Source organism: Saccostrea cucullata, unplaced genomic scaffold, assembly GCF_032062105.1.
Source record: "Saccostrea cucullata isolate Sc308-1 unplaced genomic scaffold, CSIRO_AGI_Scuc_v1 ctg180, whole genome shotgun sequence".
Taxonomy (NCBI): Eukaryota; Metazoa; Mollusca; class Bivalvia; order Ostreida; family Ostreidae; genus Saccostrea; species Saccostrea cuccullata.
The window spans coordinates 492,867-514,101 of record NW_026936265.1 but is presented as its reverse complement, the minus strand read 5'-3'; the positions used below and the strand labels follow the sequence as shown (position 1 = coordinate 514,101).

General features: G+C 33.0%; 1 protein-coding gene across 2 annotated transcripts; it reads right to left on the bottom strand.

Moving 5' to 3' along the window:
* Positions 1 to 677: 677 nt before the first annotated feature.
* On the bottom strand, positions 678 to 18,601 carry LOC134245166 (uncharacterized). 2 transcript variants are annotated; one of them, XM_062727424.1, is made up of 2 exons: positions 18,321 to 18,601; positions 678 to 1,445 (listed from the first exon to the last, which is right to left on the bottom strand). In XM_062727424.1, the coding sequence occupies exons 1-2, from the start codon at positions 18,333 to 18,335 to the stop codon at positions 846 to 848; spliced, it is 615 nt and encodes a 204-aa protein (XP_062583408.1). In that variant the 5' UTR covers positions 18,336 to 18,601; the 3' UTR covers positions 678 to 845. The 2 variants fall into 2 exon arrangements, with proteins under 2 accessions (XP_062583408.1, XP_062583407.1); XM_062727423.1 differs by lacking the exon at positions 18,321 to 18,601 and adding an exon at positions 2,988 to 3,255 and having other exon boundaries at positions 679 to 1,445.
* Positions 18,602 to 21,235: the final 2,634 nt, after the last annotated feature.

Here is a 21,235-nt window from a genome sequence, read left to right as displayed (position 1 = left end):
CATGTGATCCGAAAAGCTCACTTGAGCTTTCAGCTCAGATGAGCCAAAAACTGTACAAGTCTGAGCAATATTGAGTGAAAAACTTCATCTAACCCCTTTAGATATGTATTTTAAAATGCAATGGCCTCCTGAAGCAAATGTTATTTTTTTAGTGACACCATATGTGCAAAGAAGCAAAATATTATATCTCGTCCATTAGGCTGATTTAATGTATTAAATAATTATTGAAATAATTAAATTATGAATTGTTTGAAAGTTTTTATATTCAATAGAAAAATATTAAAATAGTCTTTAAAATATTTTTGACATACACGTCAATTTTTATTAGCGTACGATGAAAAGAAAGGGCTGCCCCCCCCCCCTTTTCCCCAACATTACCTTTACTATTGAAAATGTTCATTGAAAGGTTAGTTGCCCCCCCCCCCCCATTTTTTACCACATTAAAGTGATATCAAGGAAATGTAGTATTGTATGCAAGAAAAAATGGAAGTGAAAGAAAGTTGGCATTGAAACAAATTGGCCTCACCCCCCCCCCCCCCCTCTTTTGCTTGTCAACTTTTACAGGCAAGTAAAGAAATAATTCTCTGGCTGCCCCCCCCCCCTTTTCAAAAACGATGCTACGTGCCTGATTCTTTATATAAAATATGTTGCATTAAAGCCATCAACTACTTCAAAGTTTACTCATTATAATACTGAAAATGTAAAAATATATATATTTATATCAAAAACAACTTTAACAGGCAACACACGAATAAACTGTATATAAAATCCAAAAACAACAAGTTTAAAATCTTGAGGTATTTGTTTGAGACAAAACTCCTTAATTAATGCTTTGATTTAGCTGCTCATCCCCAGTCTTTAGTATGTGTCAATCTACACGTACAGGCCACCGGGTATTGTTCATAGACTACTGTATACACTTTATTTCTTCTTCTTCCTCTTCGTTTTCGTTTCCCTCGTCTTCTGCGGTCTTTTTCGGGTTTCTCAGGTTTACACTCTCTAAGAACCTGACGATACATCATCACTTCTTGACACACTCCGTCAGGATGCAATTTTAACGTATTATCGTAATGTTTCGTGATACAATTATCACAGTTACACTTGACTTGAGCTATGGATCGAGGTATTCTATACTTATCGTAGTTTATCTGAACATGATGGGGACAACTTTCCGTGCTCCGTCCGTCATTTGGAGGAGTCAGAGAACAGGTCTTATCGCCATAGAGATAATGAACTTTAGTATCCGTTAAGTTTTCACACTTGCTACAGTTGTCAGGGATGTTTATACCGGGTATCATGTAGAAAGACGTGTCCAGATTTTCATTACAAGATCCTAGAATAGTCATCTTTCTTCGATATCCTTTAACTTTTGCTCTGATTGGGTCGGAGCATTGAGACATGGAAAGATCCACAAACACAGTACCGAGAATTAATAGCGGTGGAATCTAAAATAAAAAAATAAAAATAAAACTTTGTATCATTTAAAAACATGGGAAAATAGTAACGTTTTACTGTAATAATAACGCTACGAAAGCCCAATGAGCTCATTTTCATAGGTAAAAAAAATACAAATTTTTGGCGTTATAACGCGAAACTTTCGCGAATAAACGCGTAACTTTCGCGAATTAACGCGAAACTTTCACGATATAACGCGTAACTTTCGCGAATTAACGCGTAACTTTCGCGAATAAACGCGTAACTTTCGCTTTCGCGTCTGATTAGTCATCAGAATATTAATTTTATTTTAAAACCTTACTATTGAATTAATAAAATGAATTTTACTTTCTTGTACATGTTTTTCAATTGTTAAATTCTTTAGGCTGATTATTTCTTAATGAAAATCTCCACTTGACATTTTTTTCTAGCTGTTTTTTAATCAGTAACATTTACTAAAACTTTACCACTAGTAAATTAAGCAATCAATCATTTTGGAATGACAACGTGGTGCAACCTCAAAATAGGATATCGAATTTCCACAGTGAATCCAACGGAGACAGATGAAAATCTGCTATCCAATTTTCACAAATGCGGTGGGACACAATTGAAAAATTTACCTCATTTTGTCAATTTTCTGAGATCTTCATCTCTATAAAATAAGATTATTTCAAATTCTCTAGAGATTGCATAAAAAAACCGGAAAGGGGTGATTTTCCCCGAAATTAATAATCTTGAAGTTTAACTTTTGGACATTCGCATAAACTTTGAATTGTTTGAACAACGTTGAGAAAGACAAATTGTGACGGTAAAGATGGATTCAATAGCAAGAAAGCTTAAAATTTAACTTGACTGTGATAGTCCAAGATTAAAATAGCCTTTTGCTTATCATTGTAATGAATAAAATTGATGACAAAATCAGAACAACGTTGAGACTAAAGCAAATGTCTGGTTAAACAGCAAAGGTCTCGCGTTATAACGCGAAAGTTTCGCGTTTATTCGCGAAAGTTTCGTGTTTATTCGCTAAAGTTTCGCGTTATAACTTTATATTTTTCTTTCTTTCCTACGAAAATGAGCTCATTGGGCTTTCCTATAACGCCATCTCCTTTTTGCAATTCTCAAAAAAAAAAAAAAAAAAAAAAAATCCGAGTGGCATACATTTTTGCCGCTTAAGCTGATTATGAACAGAAATATGTCTTCCACATGGAATTGAACTGAGTGAACTGAGAGGTCACAAGATAAGATAAAATGCGTGACAGGCTGAGTCGAAATATTGATGAATTTAATAAATGCACAAGTTTCTCAAGTTAAAAAAAAATATTTAAAAAATAAGATAATCTAAGAATTTTCAGGGGAAAATATAAAATCTGAAAATAAAGCGATTAGAATTCGATATACTTTTCTTTTTTTTTTCAATTAAAAAAAGTCTTCTGGGGTAAGAAAAATTGCAATGCTACAAAATCGATTTTCGAGGCATCTTTACAGAATATGTCAGTTATGAGATTTAAATGTTTTGCATGATTTATTAAGTATGAGCATATTCAAAAACTTACGTATGCATTTATCATCTCTTTGCCATGTGATATTTCCAAGGCTATAATTTCAAGAGAATAAAAACACTTTTAGATATTTTCCTATGTAATTCTCACATTTCCTCATTGTTTTTGTTTCACAGATTAATAATGCAGATTTCGGACCTGAACTAATGCGGCGGTTTCCCATACTGGTGCGGTAATATTCCAGGTATAGTGATTTTAACTTCCTGGTATAGAACTCTATTTTCTCAATGGAAAAAAATTTCAACAACAGAGTCATTCATACCCGACCTAAAGTGCGCATTTATTATGCAGGTAATTCACAAGGTGCTATATTACTTAGGAATCTTCGTTATTTTTTCCCACTTTACTGTTATTACTTCTAGTCTGGATTTTGAGCCTAATTGGTTTCTAAATTTCTAGCTCACCTGAGCCAATTAAGGTATATAGGTCAATTTATCAACCCGACTTTTATCAAAGGGAGTTAATCAAGAAGCCAAGGAATCGTTATCATAGGCGTTGTGATGAATTCCATCTCTGAATAGTAACAAATAATTTTACCGTATGATCATTTTTTAAGGATCAGATGAGTCTATGATTTTTTTACGAACTCATAAAAATGAATCGTCATCATTTTATGTTACCTAGAAATGGACGTGTTTTTAATTAAAAGGTGACCCCTGTTCCTGCGCAGATCACTCGTGTAAATACGATGTATCTCCATTGTAATTTTTGACTAGGTATGGATGAAAGCAAGATTAAAGGTGTATAATAATATTGCAGATACATATTATTATATTAAAAAAAGCTACTTTATAAATGTGTCCGCCAAATATCTTGTTTGATGACATTTTTAAGTACCTACGTAAACTGCAATGTGCCCCGACTCTCACTGAAACTGCGTCCCACGGGCCTGTTAAGTATTAGAGGATGGGTTACTTGCACACATGGACCGGATCAAGTGTGGTCCCCCGCACATCTTTTTCAGTTTTTTAACTGATACAACGTGAGGTCACTAATTTTCGTGGAACATTTATTTTCAAACTTTGAAGAGACCCAGGAACTCCTGTCAAGCATGAAAAGTAAAATATATTTAGAACAACTCAGTCCTTGTTCATTCATGAGACACTCGAGCCCATAAATCTTTTCCTCAAACCACGAACATTTGATCCCACCAAAATTCATGATTTCAGAGTTGTAAAGACGGTGACAAATCAAAAACCTAAGGCACCAATCTCACATTTAGGAAACTATTGGAAATGTTCATTGAAAGGCTGGTTGCCCCCCCCCCCCCCACTTTATAGTACACTAAGTTAATATCATGGAAAATGTAGTATAAAAAGCAGGAAAATTGGTACCGGAAGAAGTTGGCATTGAAAAAAGCCCCCCCCCCCCCCCCCCCCCGAAATAAAATTTTCGAGTTTGGGCAATTTCCCTTTTTTTTGCTTGTCAATTTTTTTCAGGTAACTTTTTCTTGTAAGTCAAAAAATTTTTTTCTCTGGGCTGCCCCCCTTTCAAAAACGATGCTACGTGGCTGAAACACCCCTACCCTACCCTACTTTTCTGGAAAATTTTCGACAATTGCGCTGCGTGACTTGGAAAATTTGATTTCATCGCTGCAAAATCGAAAATAAGTTATTTTATAAGACCTTTTAAATTGGAATTTTAGTTATAAATACAATACACATACATTATTTTCTTTTGAAATCTCTAAGAGTTCAAGAACAAGACGCGCAGCGAGCTTCGTAGTCCACAACCTTGCTTGAATATCTTACCACAATAATTTCAATTTTACATATAGAGCACACTTATCATGCAACACTTTTCAGCGATTGCGTTTGAATCCCATTTTCTCCACGTCTTTTACAATTCTTTCTGACTGATTTAAAACCCAATCTGGAGACTGAATGTTTAACCCATTCATGGAGAAAATATGATTATCAAGTCTCAATAATTGACCCATTTTTCGACCGAGGGTATATATCTTAAAAAGGAAAATAAATTTTTATGCAACTGTAAATTGAACATATTAAACAATGGGAGGAAATGATCTGCAAGATTATCACAGACATCGGAAATATATCAAACATGGCACAAATGTAGATTTGATAAAATTCGTCATCGTTTTCAATTGTAATTTCCAGCAAAGAAGACTGAGTACGTAATACATACGTAGGTTGTTTTCCCCGTTATACTTGAAGAACAAGAGAGAACTACAGAGCTAAACTACGGTCTATATACTGGCAAGTAAACCCTTTAATGAAATGTATTGCAACGTTTTTGTGTTCAAAATCCTATCTATTCAGATGGACAACAATGGTACATTTGTTTTTTACAGTTCTTGTTAGCCGAAGATGAACCTAGGTGCACAGCGGGTGTATACACATAAGTTGATAAACAATCCTTAACTTTTTCCAAATTTGTGCGATAAATCTGAAAACAATGATTGATAAAACACTTTTTGATATTCAACTTAAAAAACAAGATAGGCGAGGTTTTCCTGTGATTTAAGATTGTATAAAGCTTGTTAAATATCATGTTTTATTTAAAAACTTTTCACTCAGACAACAAGGACGGATTAATAATTTTACGAGTTAGGGCCTGTATAGGTGTACAAAGGAGTAAAATATTTTAAAATAAATAGCTAAATTAAATTCAGTTGAAACATAAGGAGATAACGAACAGTATTCAAGATCAAAACATAAAACAATACAAAATAGGAGCAGAGCAAACACGGACCTCCAAAACATTGGAGGTGGGATCAGGTGCCATGGAGGAGTGAGCATCCCCTGCCGACCAGTCACACCCGCCGTGAGATAACTACTTCTGATGGGTTACCAATTATTAAAGTATCGATCTTTTTCAAATATTTATTGTAAGAGTTTGTTTTTTGGAAAAATCCGTTGTTTAAGTTTAGGGACTAGGAAGAGTTCATTTTTGGGAATGGTCTGTTTTTCAAAGTTTAAGGATCAGGAAGAGTTTATTTTCTGGAATAGTCCTGGGTCATAGTTTAGGGACTAGGAAGAGTTTATTTTCTGGAATAGTTGGTCATTTTCTGGAATAGTCCGTTGTTCAATGCTAAGGGACTAGGAGGAGTTTATTTTTCTGGAATAGTTGGTTATTTTCTGGAATAGTCCGTTGTTCAAAGTTAAGAAACTAGGAGGAGTTTATTTTTCAGGAAAAGGCCGTTGCTTAAAGAAGATATTATTTTCGGGATAGTCCTGGGAGATGGGAAGGCTGGGGATGGTGAGTCTCAATTCAAGCTGCCAAAGGAAACATCAAAGTTTTGTTGTCCGGAACATCAGAATCCAGTATTAAACCTAGTTCACAAGCACACACTTTCCGAAGTTCTACTTGTAGTATATGTTTTTTTTTGTTGATATACTTGCAGTCAAAACATGACCTTTACTGCATCGGAGATATGCAAGATAATCTATTTATGAACATGTTTTCTTCTCTCTAAATTAAATGCACAAATTCGTCTTATCGTTAATATTTTCACGTAAATCTTACTGCCTTTGTCACACCTTGGTGCAAGGTCTGCAAAATTCAAATGATAAAATGAAATTTTAAAAAGGCTATATTTCAGTTCATTATTAAATATTTCCTTCAAAACAACTACTGTAAAATCAAATTAAAATGGAAAGTGTATGAACAGCGATAATCTAGAAAAAAAAATCCTTTTCCTGAATGTACGCGGTATTCGTCACAACCTGCACGATATTCAAACGGCGGAAAGTGGAGTGCGACTATAGGCCTGATAAGATCTTAATGCATTCAATGAAAGATTATCATTCAATGATAGATTATCATGAATAAACTATAATTGTTCGAACGTGTGATCTTATCAAGCATTTCATGCAATTGTTTAAATAGAGTTGTAGGGTTTAAATCCCATGATAGTTCACTTTGAACTCACCTGTGTCACACTTAAAATAAAACTTGTTTCACCTGAGTTTTGTTTGCTTTATATTAACATGTACAATAAGACTTTTACCGTATAGGGGCAGGCCTATAATTGAAAACAAAGCTACTGATTCTAAAATGATCCACATTTGGAATGGGAAAACTTAACAAAGGAATTCAACAGTATGGAAATATCCTTAAAATTTGTCACCCAATAATATTCCGTCCAAAAATATTTTTCAAAAATTCTGCGGGGTGCTGCCTGGCCAATGAAATTACTTGTGATCACATATAGTTCAATTCATGAACAAACCAGGTTTAGGGTTTTCTATCTCAGAGAATTTTTTAAAAGGCGAATGTTTGGTAAAATTACGACAAAAACAATTTTACTCGTAAAATACTTCCATTCAGTAAGTCTCGTTTTTTATATTTGTTTATGAGCGAAAAAATTCCAAGACTTTATGACATTTAATAACTGAAATGCAGTTCTTATTCATCCCTAGCAGGTGCCCGATTCTGTGTTTATAACGTACGTTGGTGTTGTTTAACATTGCGTCAGCTTTGAATCGTATCGGAAACTCAAACATCTCTGTGTACTATAAGCAGTCTGTGCGTTTTTTTTTTCTTTTTAACATTGAATTTATCATATCTATTTATCATTTTGAAAATCAAGAAACACATTTGCAGAGATTCCAAAACATGCTAATTTGTCATGGTCTAATTCTTGCGTCAATTAAACTGTTTTGCAATTTTCTGATTTTTTAGCTCACCTGACCTTATGGATAAAGTGGGCTTGTCTGATCATTAGTCAGTCGTCTGAGTGTTGACAGCTGTCTTTCTAACACTTTCGGCATTTTTTCTATATATCCAGGGATCCACTTTGATCGAAATAATGAACAGAGCACCTTTGGTCAATTTAACACAGGTTTATCCAAATTAAGAGCCATGACTCTTTTTAAGAGAAAGATAAATCGAGGAATTCGAGAAAGACTATAGTGGAATCAGTCCCAGGAACCACAGAACCACAAAAGTTGAAACTTTCGTGAAAGTTTTTATTTATGGATACAAATTTGTTTAAGGTTTCGTCAAAGGTCAACATGTCTAATAAATTATTATTACAATAGCTCCAAAACTATGTGTGGTATAAAGTCAAAATGTTTACAGTTTATAAATATATCATTGATTCATAGATAGAAAGTATCACTTGATAGCAAATATTTTAAAAAAGATATTTTTTGAGAAAAATTGTATCAGAAAATGTGCATATTTAAGAAAAATGCACCTGCTTAATTCTGTCCTTTTTATAAAAAACAATCATTGCAGAAGTAATATATGTTTATCATTGAAGGGCAAGTTGGACGTGAATGGTCTCTGAAAGGTTGTTATTGAAAGCATGACATGTATGAAGACAAGACCCCTATAGAACCCGCCATTTGTAATGTATACTTTCACTTTCAAGTCTTAACATTTGAACAAAATAAACAAGGGAAACAACTTTCCAGAGGCTATATCCAAGTCCAACTTGCCCTTCATTGATAAACATATTTTGTTTCTGCAATAATAGTTTTCACTAAGAGCACGGAATTAAATAAATTTTTGGACATATTGACCTTTGACGAAACCTTAACTCAAAGCCACGATTGTAGTATGGGACATTTATTGGGGATCAAATTATAACAAATACATGGCAAAGATTTTCTCAGTATACCAGGAACATGTTTAAGTAATATTTTAAAAAAGCCTCAAGGACTAATGCAGATTTGGTCAGGGTGAAATCACAATACATGATCAAGTTGGCAGAGTTTGAAGTTGATCATGTTTCATTATGTCAGCATCTACAAATAGTTACACTTGTTTCAGACCATCCATCGAAATATGTCAGATTGACAAGACTTATAGAAATCAAGGCGTATTTGGTATTCTAAATAAAAAGTAACAATGTTTTATCTATGTGTACCAAATTTCTTGAGATTCAATATAACCCGCTTTGAACACAGGCACTTGGGGACTAGACACACCTTTAATTTTTTTTTTTTTTTTTTTTGAAATTTGAGGTCGGCACACCTTTTCCCTAATTTTCTGTACTACATGATGTACACAATTTATCTCTGTCTCTGTAAGCGTTTTTCATATATCCTTTTTGACTTGGGGTAAAGAAAAAAGCTCCATATGTTTGTGATCATCCTTCATTGTGTAAATTTATATGACCAAAGAGGTCAAGTCTTCAATTGATAAAAGAAATACGACAAACCTTGATTAATTGATGGGAAAGACTGCAATATTGCGAATTAAAAGAGTTCTTCATCTAAAATGGGTTCGCAAAAACACATAAAGAGAGTATCCAATCTATAGGTAGCAGCGATGTCAATAATGCCTCTATAACCTTATCCTTATTCGATTTTATAACACTTATTTAATTATTTATCACTGGCTGGTTTAATGAAAATATTGTATAAAGTCTTTATTCAGTGTACTCTTTTTGTTTCTAATAGCAAGGTGTAACAATAATTCATTAAATGAAAACATGCTTTTCATTTTTTCTTAGATTCACACTTCTACTATGTCAAATCATTCAATAAAAAACATATCCCAAACAATGTACTTGAAAATGCTTAAGATACTCAGAAAGAAGACATGTTTGCTGCACCTATAAATCTGTTGAAATGTCCACAAGTGGAAACCTACTAACATGCACGGATTAAGAGCGGTGGCAAAAAAAATGAAAGCAATTGATTTTGTCCTTAAATTTATTTTTATTTATATTTTACCATTATAAGACATTTAAGTTTGAGTTCAACACTTCAAAATACACTAGACAAGACTGATTACAAAGATATACGTACTATATTCATTTAAAATGAAAACAAAAAGATTACAACCTCTTCATTTATCAAACATCTTTTTGAGAGCAGACCGCCCCCCCCCCCTCCCCCCAATCTGTTGATTGCATGTTTAATCAAAATAAAGCAGGTTAATTTGTACGGATTCATATACAAGATCAAGGTGTAAATTGAGCTTCTTCAATTACACATGATAATTCTAAGGAAAGTTTAGGTTTAATAATATCCATTGTATTGTTATCCTATACCGTGCGTCGTCCTTTTTTCTCTTATTACTGTTTCATAGGGTTTAATGTGTCCTTCACAAATTGTAATTTTTCTAATATGTACAAGTCAGCACTGCTTCATCCACGAAATTATAACCCTAGGAACCAAGTTTTTAAACCTCAACCACCGAAATCTGATCCCCACGAAAACATGTGATTTTACAGTACATGTATATTTTAAACATAATTCAATTCAGCTTTTGGAATTATCAATATGATGATGGTATCGTGTTCATGTGAATAATATTCTGCATTTTCATTTCCATCTTCTGATAAAAAGAAAGTTTTCCAATAAAAATTGGTTCACAGAGAATCTCATGCATCATATGCAGTAATCCAGTCAACTCTTGGAATTTGATTGTTGTGTCCACGTTTTCTGAATTTCCATTGACAGAAGGGATTCGAAAGCGACATATTTCTACCAAAAATGGTTTTAAGAATTCCTCTTACATTTTACGCAGTAGAAAGATCATCTTTTGAAATAATCGTTTGATTAGTGGCATTCTATATTGGGTCATAATGTTTCGTGAGTTTTCATTTTCTCCCTTCGTGATAAAACCTCATTTTTCTACAAAAAAAAACAGTATATTCTCAAGTACAACTGTAACAATTTGCACAGTAGTAAAATATTTTTGTGAGTATTTGAAAGATATGTTTATATTTAGCAATACAAGTAGTAATTGTTAAGTATTGTCAATTTTCGATATTTTGTATTTTGGGGAAATATAATGGTACAATACATGTATTTGTCAAGTATCATTTTATTTTTTGCGTTTAGCATTTTTCCTCTTTGGGCATATTTTGCAAAGTAAATTGGTGGTTATTGTATAAGCTCTTATTTTTCTTAGGAAAAAAAATAAAATGAAATTTATAAAAAAGGATCTAGATGGCTAAATTTCAGTTCACTGTTAAATATCTCCTTCAAAATAACTACTGTAATATTCAGTCAAAATGGAACGTGTATGAACAGAGGCAATTTAGAGGAAAAAAAATTCTGAATGGACGCGGTATATTCGTCATGACCAGCACGACATTCAGTGAAAGTGCGATTTTTAGTTTGATAAGATCTACATGCATTCAATGATAGATAATCATGAATAAACTATAATTGTTTGAATGTATGATCTTATCAAGCATTTTATGCAAGTGTTTATAGTTGTAGCTGGTACGGTCACCGGGAGCACATTAATACTTCCATATAAGGCATTTTGTTGGACATTCCTTTGTTAAAAAATATTTAGTTCCAATTTTATAGGAACAATTCGGGTTAGGGTTTCTCTATCCCAGAGACTTTTAGGGACAATGCTAAACAAAACAATTAAACTCTGAAAACTATTTTTGCGTATCTTATTAACGAATGTCTTATTTCTTAATGAGCGAAAGAAATTCCAAGATTTCATGATAAAATAACTGAATAACTGACATACATGTATTTATTTTTTATCCCGAACAGGTGCCCAATTCTGTGTATATAATGTACGTTGATGTTGTTTAACATTATGTCAGTTTTGAATCTTATCCAAAACTCAAACATCTCTGTGTACTAACAGCAGATTTTTTTCTTTCTACATTGGGTGTTTATTCATATCTATTTATCATTTTAAAAATCAACAAACACACTTGTAGTGATTCCAAAAAATGTCAATTTGTCATGGTCTAATTCTTACGTCAGTTAAACTCTTTAGCAGTTTTCTGATTTTTTAGCTCACCTGACCCTATGACTATTTAAATTGAATACATACAATTATATTTGTATGTAGTAGACCATATGTATATATGTTTTTATTTCGGCAATTTTACAAAATGTTGTATTAGGAGAGAGGACTATCTAAGTAACTGAACTTGTGTCCTATCCTTTTGACTTTGTTCAATAAAATATGTTCAATTCAATTCAATTTAAAGTGGGCTTGTCTGACCAATTGCCTGTTGTCTGACTGTTAACAGCTGTATTTTTAACACTTTCGGCTTTTTCCTTCAGATTCAAGGATCCACTTTAATCCAAATAATAACAGAGCATCGTTGGTCAATTTATAACAAGTTATTTTTAAATTAAATCAAGAGGCACAACCTTTTTCGAGAGGAAAAATAAATCGAGGAGAACAAAGAAAAATGTTGGTGTCAGTTTTAGACGGATCTTCTTCCCGAAACTACAGGACCACAAAAGTTCCCGACCATCCATCGAAATATGTAAGGTTGATTGATTGATTGTATATTGTTTAACGCCCCTCTCGAGAAAATTCACTCATATGGAGACGCCACTACTTGCCGGTGGAGAGCTGCAAATTTTGTCCTGTACTCGGCACTTAGGGCCATTGTGCAGGGAGAGATCTTTTTCGGGCCAGCACCTCTACGACACGGGACCTCGGTTTATACGGTCTCATCCGAAGGACCGGTCTCCACGTCCCACAGTGGGATTCGAACCCGCGACGTAAGGATCAACTCTTTACTTCGCGACTCTAGAGCAGACGCCCTAACCACTGCGTCACGCGGGTGATTGTCAGGTTGAAAAAACTTGTAGAAGGCGTGGTATTTTAAATGACGAAAGACAATGTTTCATTTATGTGCACTGAATTTCTGGAGCTTCAGTATAACCCGCTTTGAACACAAGTACTTAGGGAATGGACCCACCCCTTTTAATTTTTTTTAAATCTGAGATCCACAAAGCTTTTCCCTATTTTTATATTCCAATATACATTAATTTATCTCTGTCTGTATAAGCTGTTACAATATATCGTTTTGGACTGATACAAAAAAGCCTCTAAGTATCTGTGATCACTTTTTTGAAATGATCTAGTTCTATACCTCCAACGTGTAAAATTCATAATATTTAAGAGGTTAAGTTTTCAATTGATGATAAAAGAAAACGTCATTTGATTTATTGACGGGAAAGATTGCAATATTGCGAATTTAGAAGTGTTATTCATCTAAAATGTGTTCGCCAAAACACAAGACGCTATCCAATCTACACGTAGCAGTGATGTCAAAAATACCTCTCTTACCTTATCCTTATTCGATTTTATAACACTTATCTACTGAGTAATTATCACGATTTAATGAAAATATTACCAGTATATCATGTCTTTACTCAGTTTACTTTTTATGTTTCCAATAGCAAGGTATAGCAATAATTCATTATTAAAACACATATATTTTCATCTTTTCTTAGAATCCAGTTAATTTCTCCCATGTCAACTGATATCAGAAACACAAAGCCCAAACAATGTACTTGAAAAAGCTTAAGGTACTCAGAAAGAAGACATGTTTGCGGCACTAAATTCTGTTGAAATACTGACAAAACTCCATCATCAAGTTGAAATCTACTAACACGGATTAACAGCGATGGCAAAAGGATGAAAGCAATTGGTTTTGTCCTTAAATTCATTTTGTATTGATAATGTAGCTTTATGAGACATTTAAATTTAAGTTCAATCGTACTGTCCTTAAAACACTTCAAAACCCACCAGACAACACCGATTACAAAGAGATGCATGTTCACTTAAAATGAAAAGAAAAGGATTAGAGGATTAGAGCTATCGAACGTCTTTTTGAGGCCAGAACCCCCCTCCCCCTTCCCCCCATGTCAGTTGATAGCATATTCATTATAAATAAAGCATGTTATTTTTTTTACGAATTTGTATACTACTAGTAAATCAAGTTGTTCATTGAGGTTCTAAAATTACACCTGTTTATTCTAAAGAAAATTTGGGTATATTGACTATATTTTTATCCTATACCGTAAATCGATCTTTTTTTCTCATTATTTTGCAATAAAAACTGATTTTCATCGAGTTTAATGTGTCCTTCACAAATTTTAAATTTTGTAATTTTAAACAACTCAGGACTGCTTCATCTAAAACATGAAAACCCAATGTAACTAAGATTTTTCTTCCATCTCAACCACCAGAATCTGACTCCCATGAAAATATGTGATTTTACAGTTATATTTTAAGCATAAATCAGTCCAGCTTTTGGAATGTGATTATGATGTCTTGTTCATGTGCAATAATCATCTTTATTTTATCAAAATCTTCTAGTAAAAAAAATCAATAAAAATATGGTTCACAGAACTTCATTTACATTTTATGGAATAGTCAAATCAACTCTTGGAATTTGATTGTTGTGCTCACATTTTCGGAATTTTCATTGACAGAAGGGTTTCGAAAGCGACATATTTCTTCCCAAAAATGCTTTTAAGAATTCCTCTTACATTTACGAAGTAGAAAGATCAATATTTTGAAATAAGTCTAAAGGTATCCCATATTGGGTCATGATATTACATGAATTTTCATTTTCTCCCTTCGTGATAAAACCTAATTAACAAAACAAAAACAAAAAAAAACAAAAAAAATTGTAACACGTACAACTGTTACGTTTTGCACAGTAGCTAAAATATTTCTGTGAGTCAGTTGTGACCTAGTTCGATAACAAAGTCAGTTTCTTTAAGTACCATAAACTGGTCTAAATAATTGTCCTAGTTTTTAAAAGAATTTTTTTCCGAAAATGCAAGCCTCATAATGTTCCCAAGGTATTGGTTTGGATAACTATTCAATAGATTTAATAGATAAAGTCTTGCTACCTATTAAATAGATCTTAATTTATTGGTATACATTTTTTCATTTTCCTCTTCAAGAGTCAATCTGCGACAAGGCCCGAAATCGAGAATAGTTTTTAATATTCAAATGCTGAAGAATATCTTTAACGGCACTAAAAGTGTAGTTCCTATGCCGATAAATGGTGGGAGACTGATGGACAAACATGGAATACCCCCCACCCTAATCTCTCCCACTTTTAGGTAGAAAATGACAAAATGTAAATACTTTTAAAGAAACAACATACTATACGACATGGCTTTGATTTAAGACAAGTGCAATAACAAATCCTGAAAGCAATCATGATTTTGACCTTTTAGAGGTTCTCAAGTGCAATTAAAAAGGATATTTATTGCATGTGATGTAATTTATTTAAGCAAGTACCTAAACTGTAACACAGAAAATAGGTTAAACAAATACTGCAAACACAATTCTCAGACTTTCCTTTTTTCATACCCCCTGAATCAAAGATTCAGGTGCATGTTTTGTCTGATCGTCTTTTTATCTGTTAATTTAAATTAAAGAATAATAACTTTTTAAAGATATGCGTAATACACTGTCAAAAAAATAAACAAATACAAGTTATAAAAATGAAGTTTACTGTGTTATAAGAGATCGACAGTATGAGAATGAAAACAAGATCGAGGACCATTGGAACCGTTTCAGAAGACCCTGGGTGTTACCTAGAATAGATCAGAAGACTCTGATGATAAAGACAGTATTAAAAGGAGTGAAGCAAGGAACGAAAGAGTGGACTTAATTTTCCAGATAAGTGACAAGGTTCAAGTTTTGGGAGCAGGTTCATTCAAAAATAATTATATGTCGTACCATGACCAAACTAGCTTGTATAATACATACTGTGCAACAATATATTCAAGAAGTGGTGTGAATCAGATGTGGATACTCAAAAATTCCAAAGAACTCTTGGACAGTTTGAAATCACAAGATTTTACCAAAATCAACAGCTTAAAAACTTACGATTTTCAACTTTATACACAACCATCCCCCACGATAAATTAAAGTCCAGGCTTTTTTATATCATTGACAGCTGTTTCAATAAAAATGGAACTCGTAAATTTTCTTACCTGGTCATTAATTATTTGCAAAATTATTTTGTTAAAACACATTCTGATTGCACACACAAGTACTTTGAAGTTTACATCAAAAAGATGCTTGAGTTTTTGGTTGACAATATCTATGTGGTTTTTGGAGACCAGGTCTTCCAACAATCTATTGGAATTCCAATGGGTACCAATTGGGCTCCGTTATTAGCAGACCTATTTTGTATTCATATGAAGCAGAATTTGTGCACAATCTTATGCGTGAAAAGAAGAAAACACTTGCTGTGGCCTTCAACTCTACATTTAGATATATCGATGCCGTATTGTCAATTAACAATGGTTATTTCCACTCCCATGTTGATACGATATATCCCGGTGAACTTGAAATAAAAGATACCACAGAATCTGACACATCTGTTTCATACTTGGATATTTTACTTGAAAAAGACGTTAATGGTAATCTAACAACCAAGCTCTATCATAAACGGTATGACTTTAACTTTTCTTTCGTCAACTTCCCTTACTTTTTCATCACCTGCATACGGCGTTTATAATCTCAGTTGATTCGATACGCAAGAGCATACTCTACGTATGAATAGTTTCCTAAACGGGGTATATTACTGACAAACAAGTTGATGAAACAAGAATAGCAGCAATCTCGTTTAAAGGCATCATTTTGTAAGTTCGATACAATGACCTTGTCAGCAAATACAATTTATCATTGAGTCAAATGCTGACTGAAGTTTTTCATACTCATTGTTAGTCCATTATTCACACCTGAATTGACGACAGATTTTCCCGTTATTTCTCGACAAAGAGCACACGGCGGGTGTGACCGGTCAGCAGGGGATGCTCACTCCATGCCGTTCATGGCACCTGATCCCACCTCCGATATTTTTCAGGTCCGTGTTTGCTCTGCTCCTATTTTGTATTGTTTTATGGACTTTGATACTGAATGCTGTTCGCTTTCTCCATATCCTTCATCTTAGGATGCACACTTCTGGACTTAATTTGGATGCTGGATTTGACCTTTATTTTCCAGATGAATGACAGATTGACGTTTTAGGCGTATGTCCATTAGCTAGAAACTATAGAGTGCTATTGAACCAAACTTGTATGGATGATGCATCAAAGGATGAACAATTTTAAACCTTTCTGGATGAGTGGCTTGTTTCAAGTTTTAGAATAAATCCATTCCCAAGTAACTGCAAGTCTTATCAGATCAAAATTACATCTATTGCATCTTGGAATGTACACTACTAAATTATTATTTTAGTGTGGGACTTTGCTATAAAGACAAAAGTTCTGTAATCTCTGATTATCTAAGTTTTGATAAAATTATATCCATTTATATTTTTCCCGATAGGGGACTAAAACTGTTTATCAAATAATACTCTCAGAATGCTTAAAATATGTGATATTTGATTTGAGCCTCTCAGAAGGCGTTCACGGAACAAAAGTTCCGTGTTGAACCCACCCCCCTCCCCCACCCCCCGTCTTACAATATTTTCTATGAAATGGAAATTTTTCACGTATACAAAGATAATTCCTTTGTATTTGTCGAAAAATAAAGTAGGAGTCCTTGAATATATTGCTTCAAACACGGGGATAGATAAAATCATCATACAGGTTACCGATATAATGAATGTTTGCAAATATCGCAATACTCCCTTAGATACTTGTAGTTTTGCTTCATGTGTACCAATAAAAAGGAAAACTACCTTTAAGCTAGTTTGTTTGGCAGGTTAATTGGGCAATATACAGGTAATTAATTACAATTGCATCACCTTCTATATTTGTACAGCTCTTATTTAAACCACACATGAATATAAGGGTCTGGTAATTTTGAAGTTAACACACTTATTTCATATCATTTGTACACAAACTTAATCTTAATTCCATTTTAAGCATGTCAATTAAAATGCAGCCAACTCGAAGTTGATATTACCTCTCGGAGAAGCAAACAAACTGTATTGATTTAAAAGTACAGTAAAAGAAGTCAGACATAAGAACACCCATGAAATGTCAGAACTGTTTTGTTTGAGAGAGCAGTTTATACCAAATAAACCTAGCATTATTACATCATAAAATGAGGACGATGGTGGAAACACTAAGATTGTTAAATTGCAGATTTTGTTATTTACTTTCTGGAATTAAAACATTTTGACCGATATTTTAAAAAGATATTTCAAGTTGCACAAATGTTAAGATTAAAGCAATATGAGCTGCATTTTTGAGAACTTTATTTTGCTGGTAAAATGTGTTATTATGATTAATTTTTAAGTAATTTAAACCCATATGATCAATAAGACCAAAATAAAGTTTAAAAATGGTTCAGAAGAAATATTTCTGTACGATGGAATATACAGTATTATATATGAAACAATTACTAGTATTGTACAAGACGACAATAATGCAATTTTGCTTCAATCAAAGCTCATAAAAAGATTTTTTTCCCATCGCAAATATGAACAACAGAAGTTCATAAATGTTCTATTTTTCTGTCATTGAAATAGTTAATTACAAATTTGCAACAAAAATTTCCGATGTCAAGCATGCAGCTCATATTGCTTTAAATTGAAGAGAAACATATATAAATTTAAGGAAAGGAAAAACAACCACTGTTCCATATGTATGATATTTGCATGGCAGCGTGTGAATTAAGCAATTTTTTTTTAATCCGTCTTACCTTCAAGTACTGCATTATTCTATTTGGAGGCTGCAATCTGGAGTATTTGGTCAGCAATCAATCGCTTGAAATCTTTCCTTTCTTCGGGACCATGAGCACACTTTTCTCTCTCCAGACAAATATAATACATATTGCGTAACATATCTTTGGTTTTCCCATACATAGCGGATATTACCCTGATAACCAAATTCTTGACCCTGCATAAAATGTGTTTGTTTCATTAAAAACGCAATAGATGACACGGTTTAATTTTTCTGACTTTGTGAAATATTTATGAATAAAATTTGCTGACAAGTAAACGCGCCAAAAATTATGATTCCGTTTACAACGACACTGTAGGGTTGTCGTTGCTCCTAGGTTAGCCCGAGTACCACTTCACCTGTGCCTATATATGATTACCGGATACCTGTTCTCGAGTTACCAGAGCATACCTCTCCGATGACCTAGCTTCTGCAGCACGATCTAAAATGAAGGTGACCTACAATTTAACTTCCGGGTAGCTTAAGGACAATATTACTAGATTAAAAAAAAAAGAAAAGAAATGTATATCGTATAGAGGTGAAAGTTTTAAGTTAATTACATGTCACTTGGTATCTTCCCCCAGGAAATATATTCAAACACTACCAAGACTTTATGACTAAAATGTGGGGAAGTATGCAATCAAAGCATTAAATTACTTTATTTGATATAATGCTTGAGTTTATTACAAACTAATACTTCGTAGTTTCTGGAAGAATACACTGTAGTGTTATCAAATATCTTGAACGTACAGTTTGTATTAGTATATCCATGCATCTTGATATAAACATACATGTATATATATGTGCTCCCTCTCTGGTTGTTTCTAAATTTAAAACATTGATTCTTCTTATCTCTGGTTCTGACTAGATGAAGTATTCAAAGTACATGTATATTTGCTTATATGTCTTAAAGTATATATTTAGGTGTAAGAGATTTAAAAGACCATATTTTTCTTTCCTCATCACAATTGTACAACTTTGAATAGAAATGGTAAACCGCGTTTGAAAACTAGCAGGGACTAGATTTTTGGCGGAATGGTGGCATATGAAAATATCTTCTTTTCTGTCTCTCAAAATTATTATAGAACAATAAATCTAGTAATAATTTTTACATAATCAAAGACTTGAAGAAATCTTCAAATGCAAGTTGAATTAATGATAAGGGACTAAATTTCCTAAATATATCAAATAAATATGATTTTTCAAACAAACTAGAACTATCGTACTGTGTACAAATTTGAGCCAAAAAATCCGTAAAAAGTATTTTTTTTTCTTATTAAACGATCAAAACTTTTTGTTTTTGTATCATTTTGTATCTTTATGTGACAACTTTTCCACATGTGAAAATGAGAAAAAATTAAATATAGGAAGCATATAAAAATAACTTGTATATCCTAAAAATTTAAGAAAAGTAGAGAAAATATTCATTTTAGTTAAATTATTTATGTCAGTTTTGTAATATCATCTTATAGGCCCTTAATGGTAGTATCTTTTTATGCAAAAAGAAAAACATTCAATCTTTTGATATATAAGTAGGGATCGCATAGTTGGTAACAATAATAGTTTATTGTTACATGTAATGTTCAGGAAAAAGGTAATGACCTTGACCTGACTTTGCCTCTGATATGAAACAGTCATTTTTCATCTCACCGATACCATCACTTAGTTATATTGTCTTCTTGATTCTGTAAAAATTTCATTAACTTTTAAATACAAGAAATTTGAGAAGAATCCTTCCTTAAAAATCTTAATAAATAAAAACATATCTGACAAGTGTTACTTATTCAAATTACATCTAATTGTGAAATATATGGAGATAACAAACAATATTCAAGCTCAAAAGTCCATAAAACAATACAAAATAGGATCAGAGCAAATATGGACCTCCTAAAATTCAAAGGTAGGATCAGGTGACATGAAGGAGTGAGCATCCCCTGCCGACCGGTCACACCTGTCGTGTGCTCCTTGTCATGATCGGAAAATAACGGAAAAATCCTTTGTTAATTCAGTGTGTAAATAATGAACTAAAAATTAGTATGAAAAACATCAGTCAGCATTAAAAAAATTTACTCTATGATAAATTGTATTTGCTGACAAGGTCATTGTATCGATCATAAAACTTACGAAATTATTACTTTAAACATGACCGCTAATTTTCTTGTTTCATCAACTTGTTTGTGAGTAAACTACCTCATTTTAGAAATTGTACATACGCAGAGCATGCTCTTGCGTATCGAATCAATTGAAAGACATAAACTCCGTTTGGAGGTGATGAAGGTCTATTGCTGCATAATTTAAGTAGGGCAAGTTGACGATTAAAATTCTGCTTCATATGAATACAAAAATAGATCTGCTAATAACGGGCCCGGGGCGCAATTGGTTCCCTTGGAAATTCCAAAAGATCGTTGGAAGACCTTGTCTCCAAAAACCATATAGATATTGTCAATCAGATATACAATAGATATTGTAATTTATTTGTTTGACAATCATTATATTCTTTGTATATATTACAAAGAAAAAGATTTACAATTGAAGTTGGAAGAACACACAACCCTTTGGTATGTATAATACAATAAAATATGTGAAAAATATAATCGAACACCGTTGAAACTCTTTATTAAGTAATATATGGAGGTCCTCAACAAGTTTAAATGTTGTTTTCCTCCTTCGATTCACGTGAAGATATATTAGGACTAGGACAAAGCGACAGCATGTTCTCAATATTTATCATAGGAAAGAGGAAAAATCTATAAAGAGGGTTATAAAACTTTTTAAAATAAGAGTGACACCAGGATAAATTCAGATTTAGTCATGGTTATAATGATTCTTCTGGTAGAAAAATGTATGGAATATCAAAAGTAAACGTTGCAATGTTCCACCTTTTCAAATTGCATT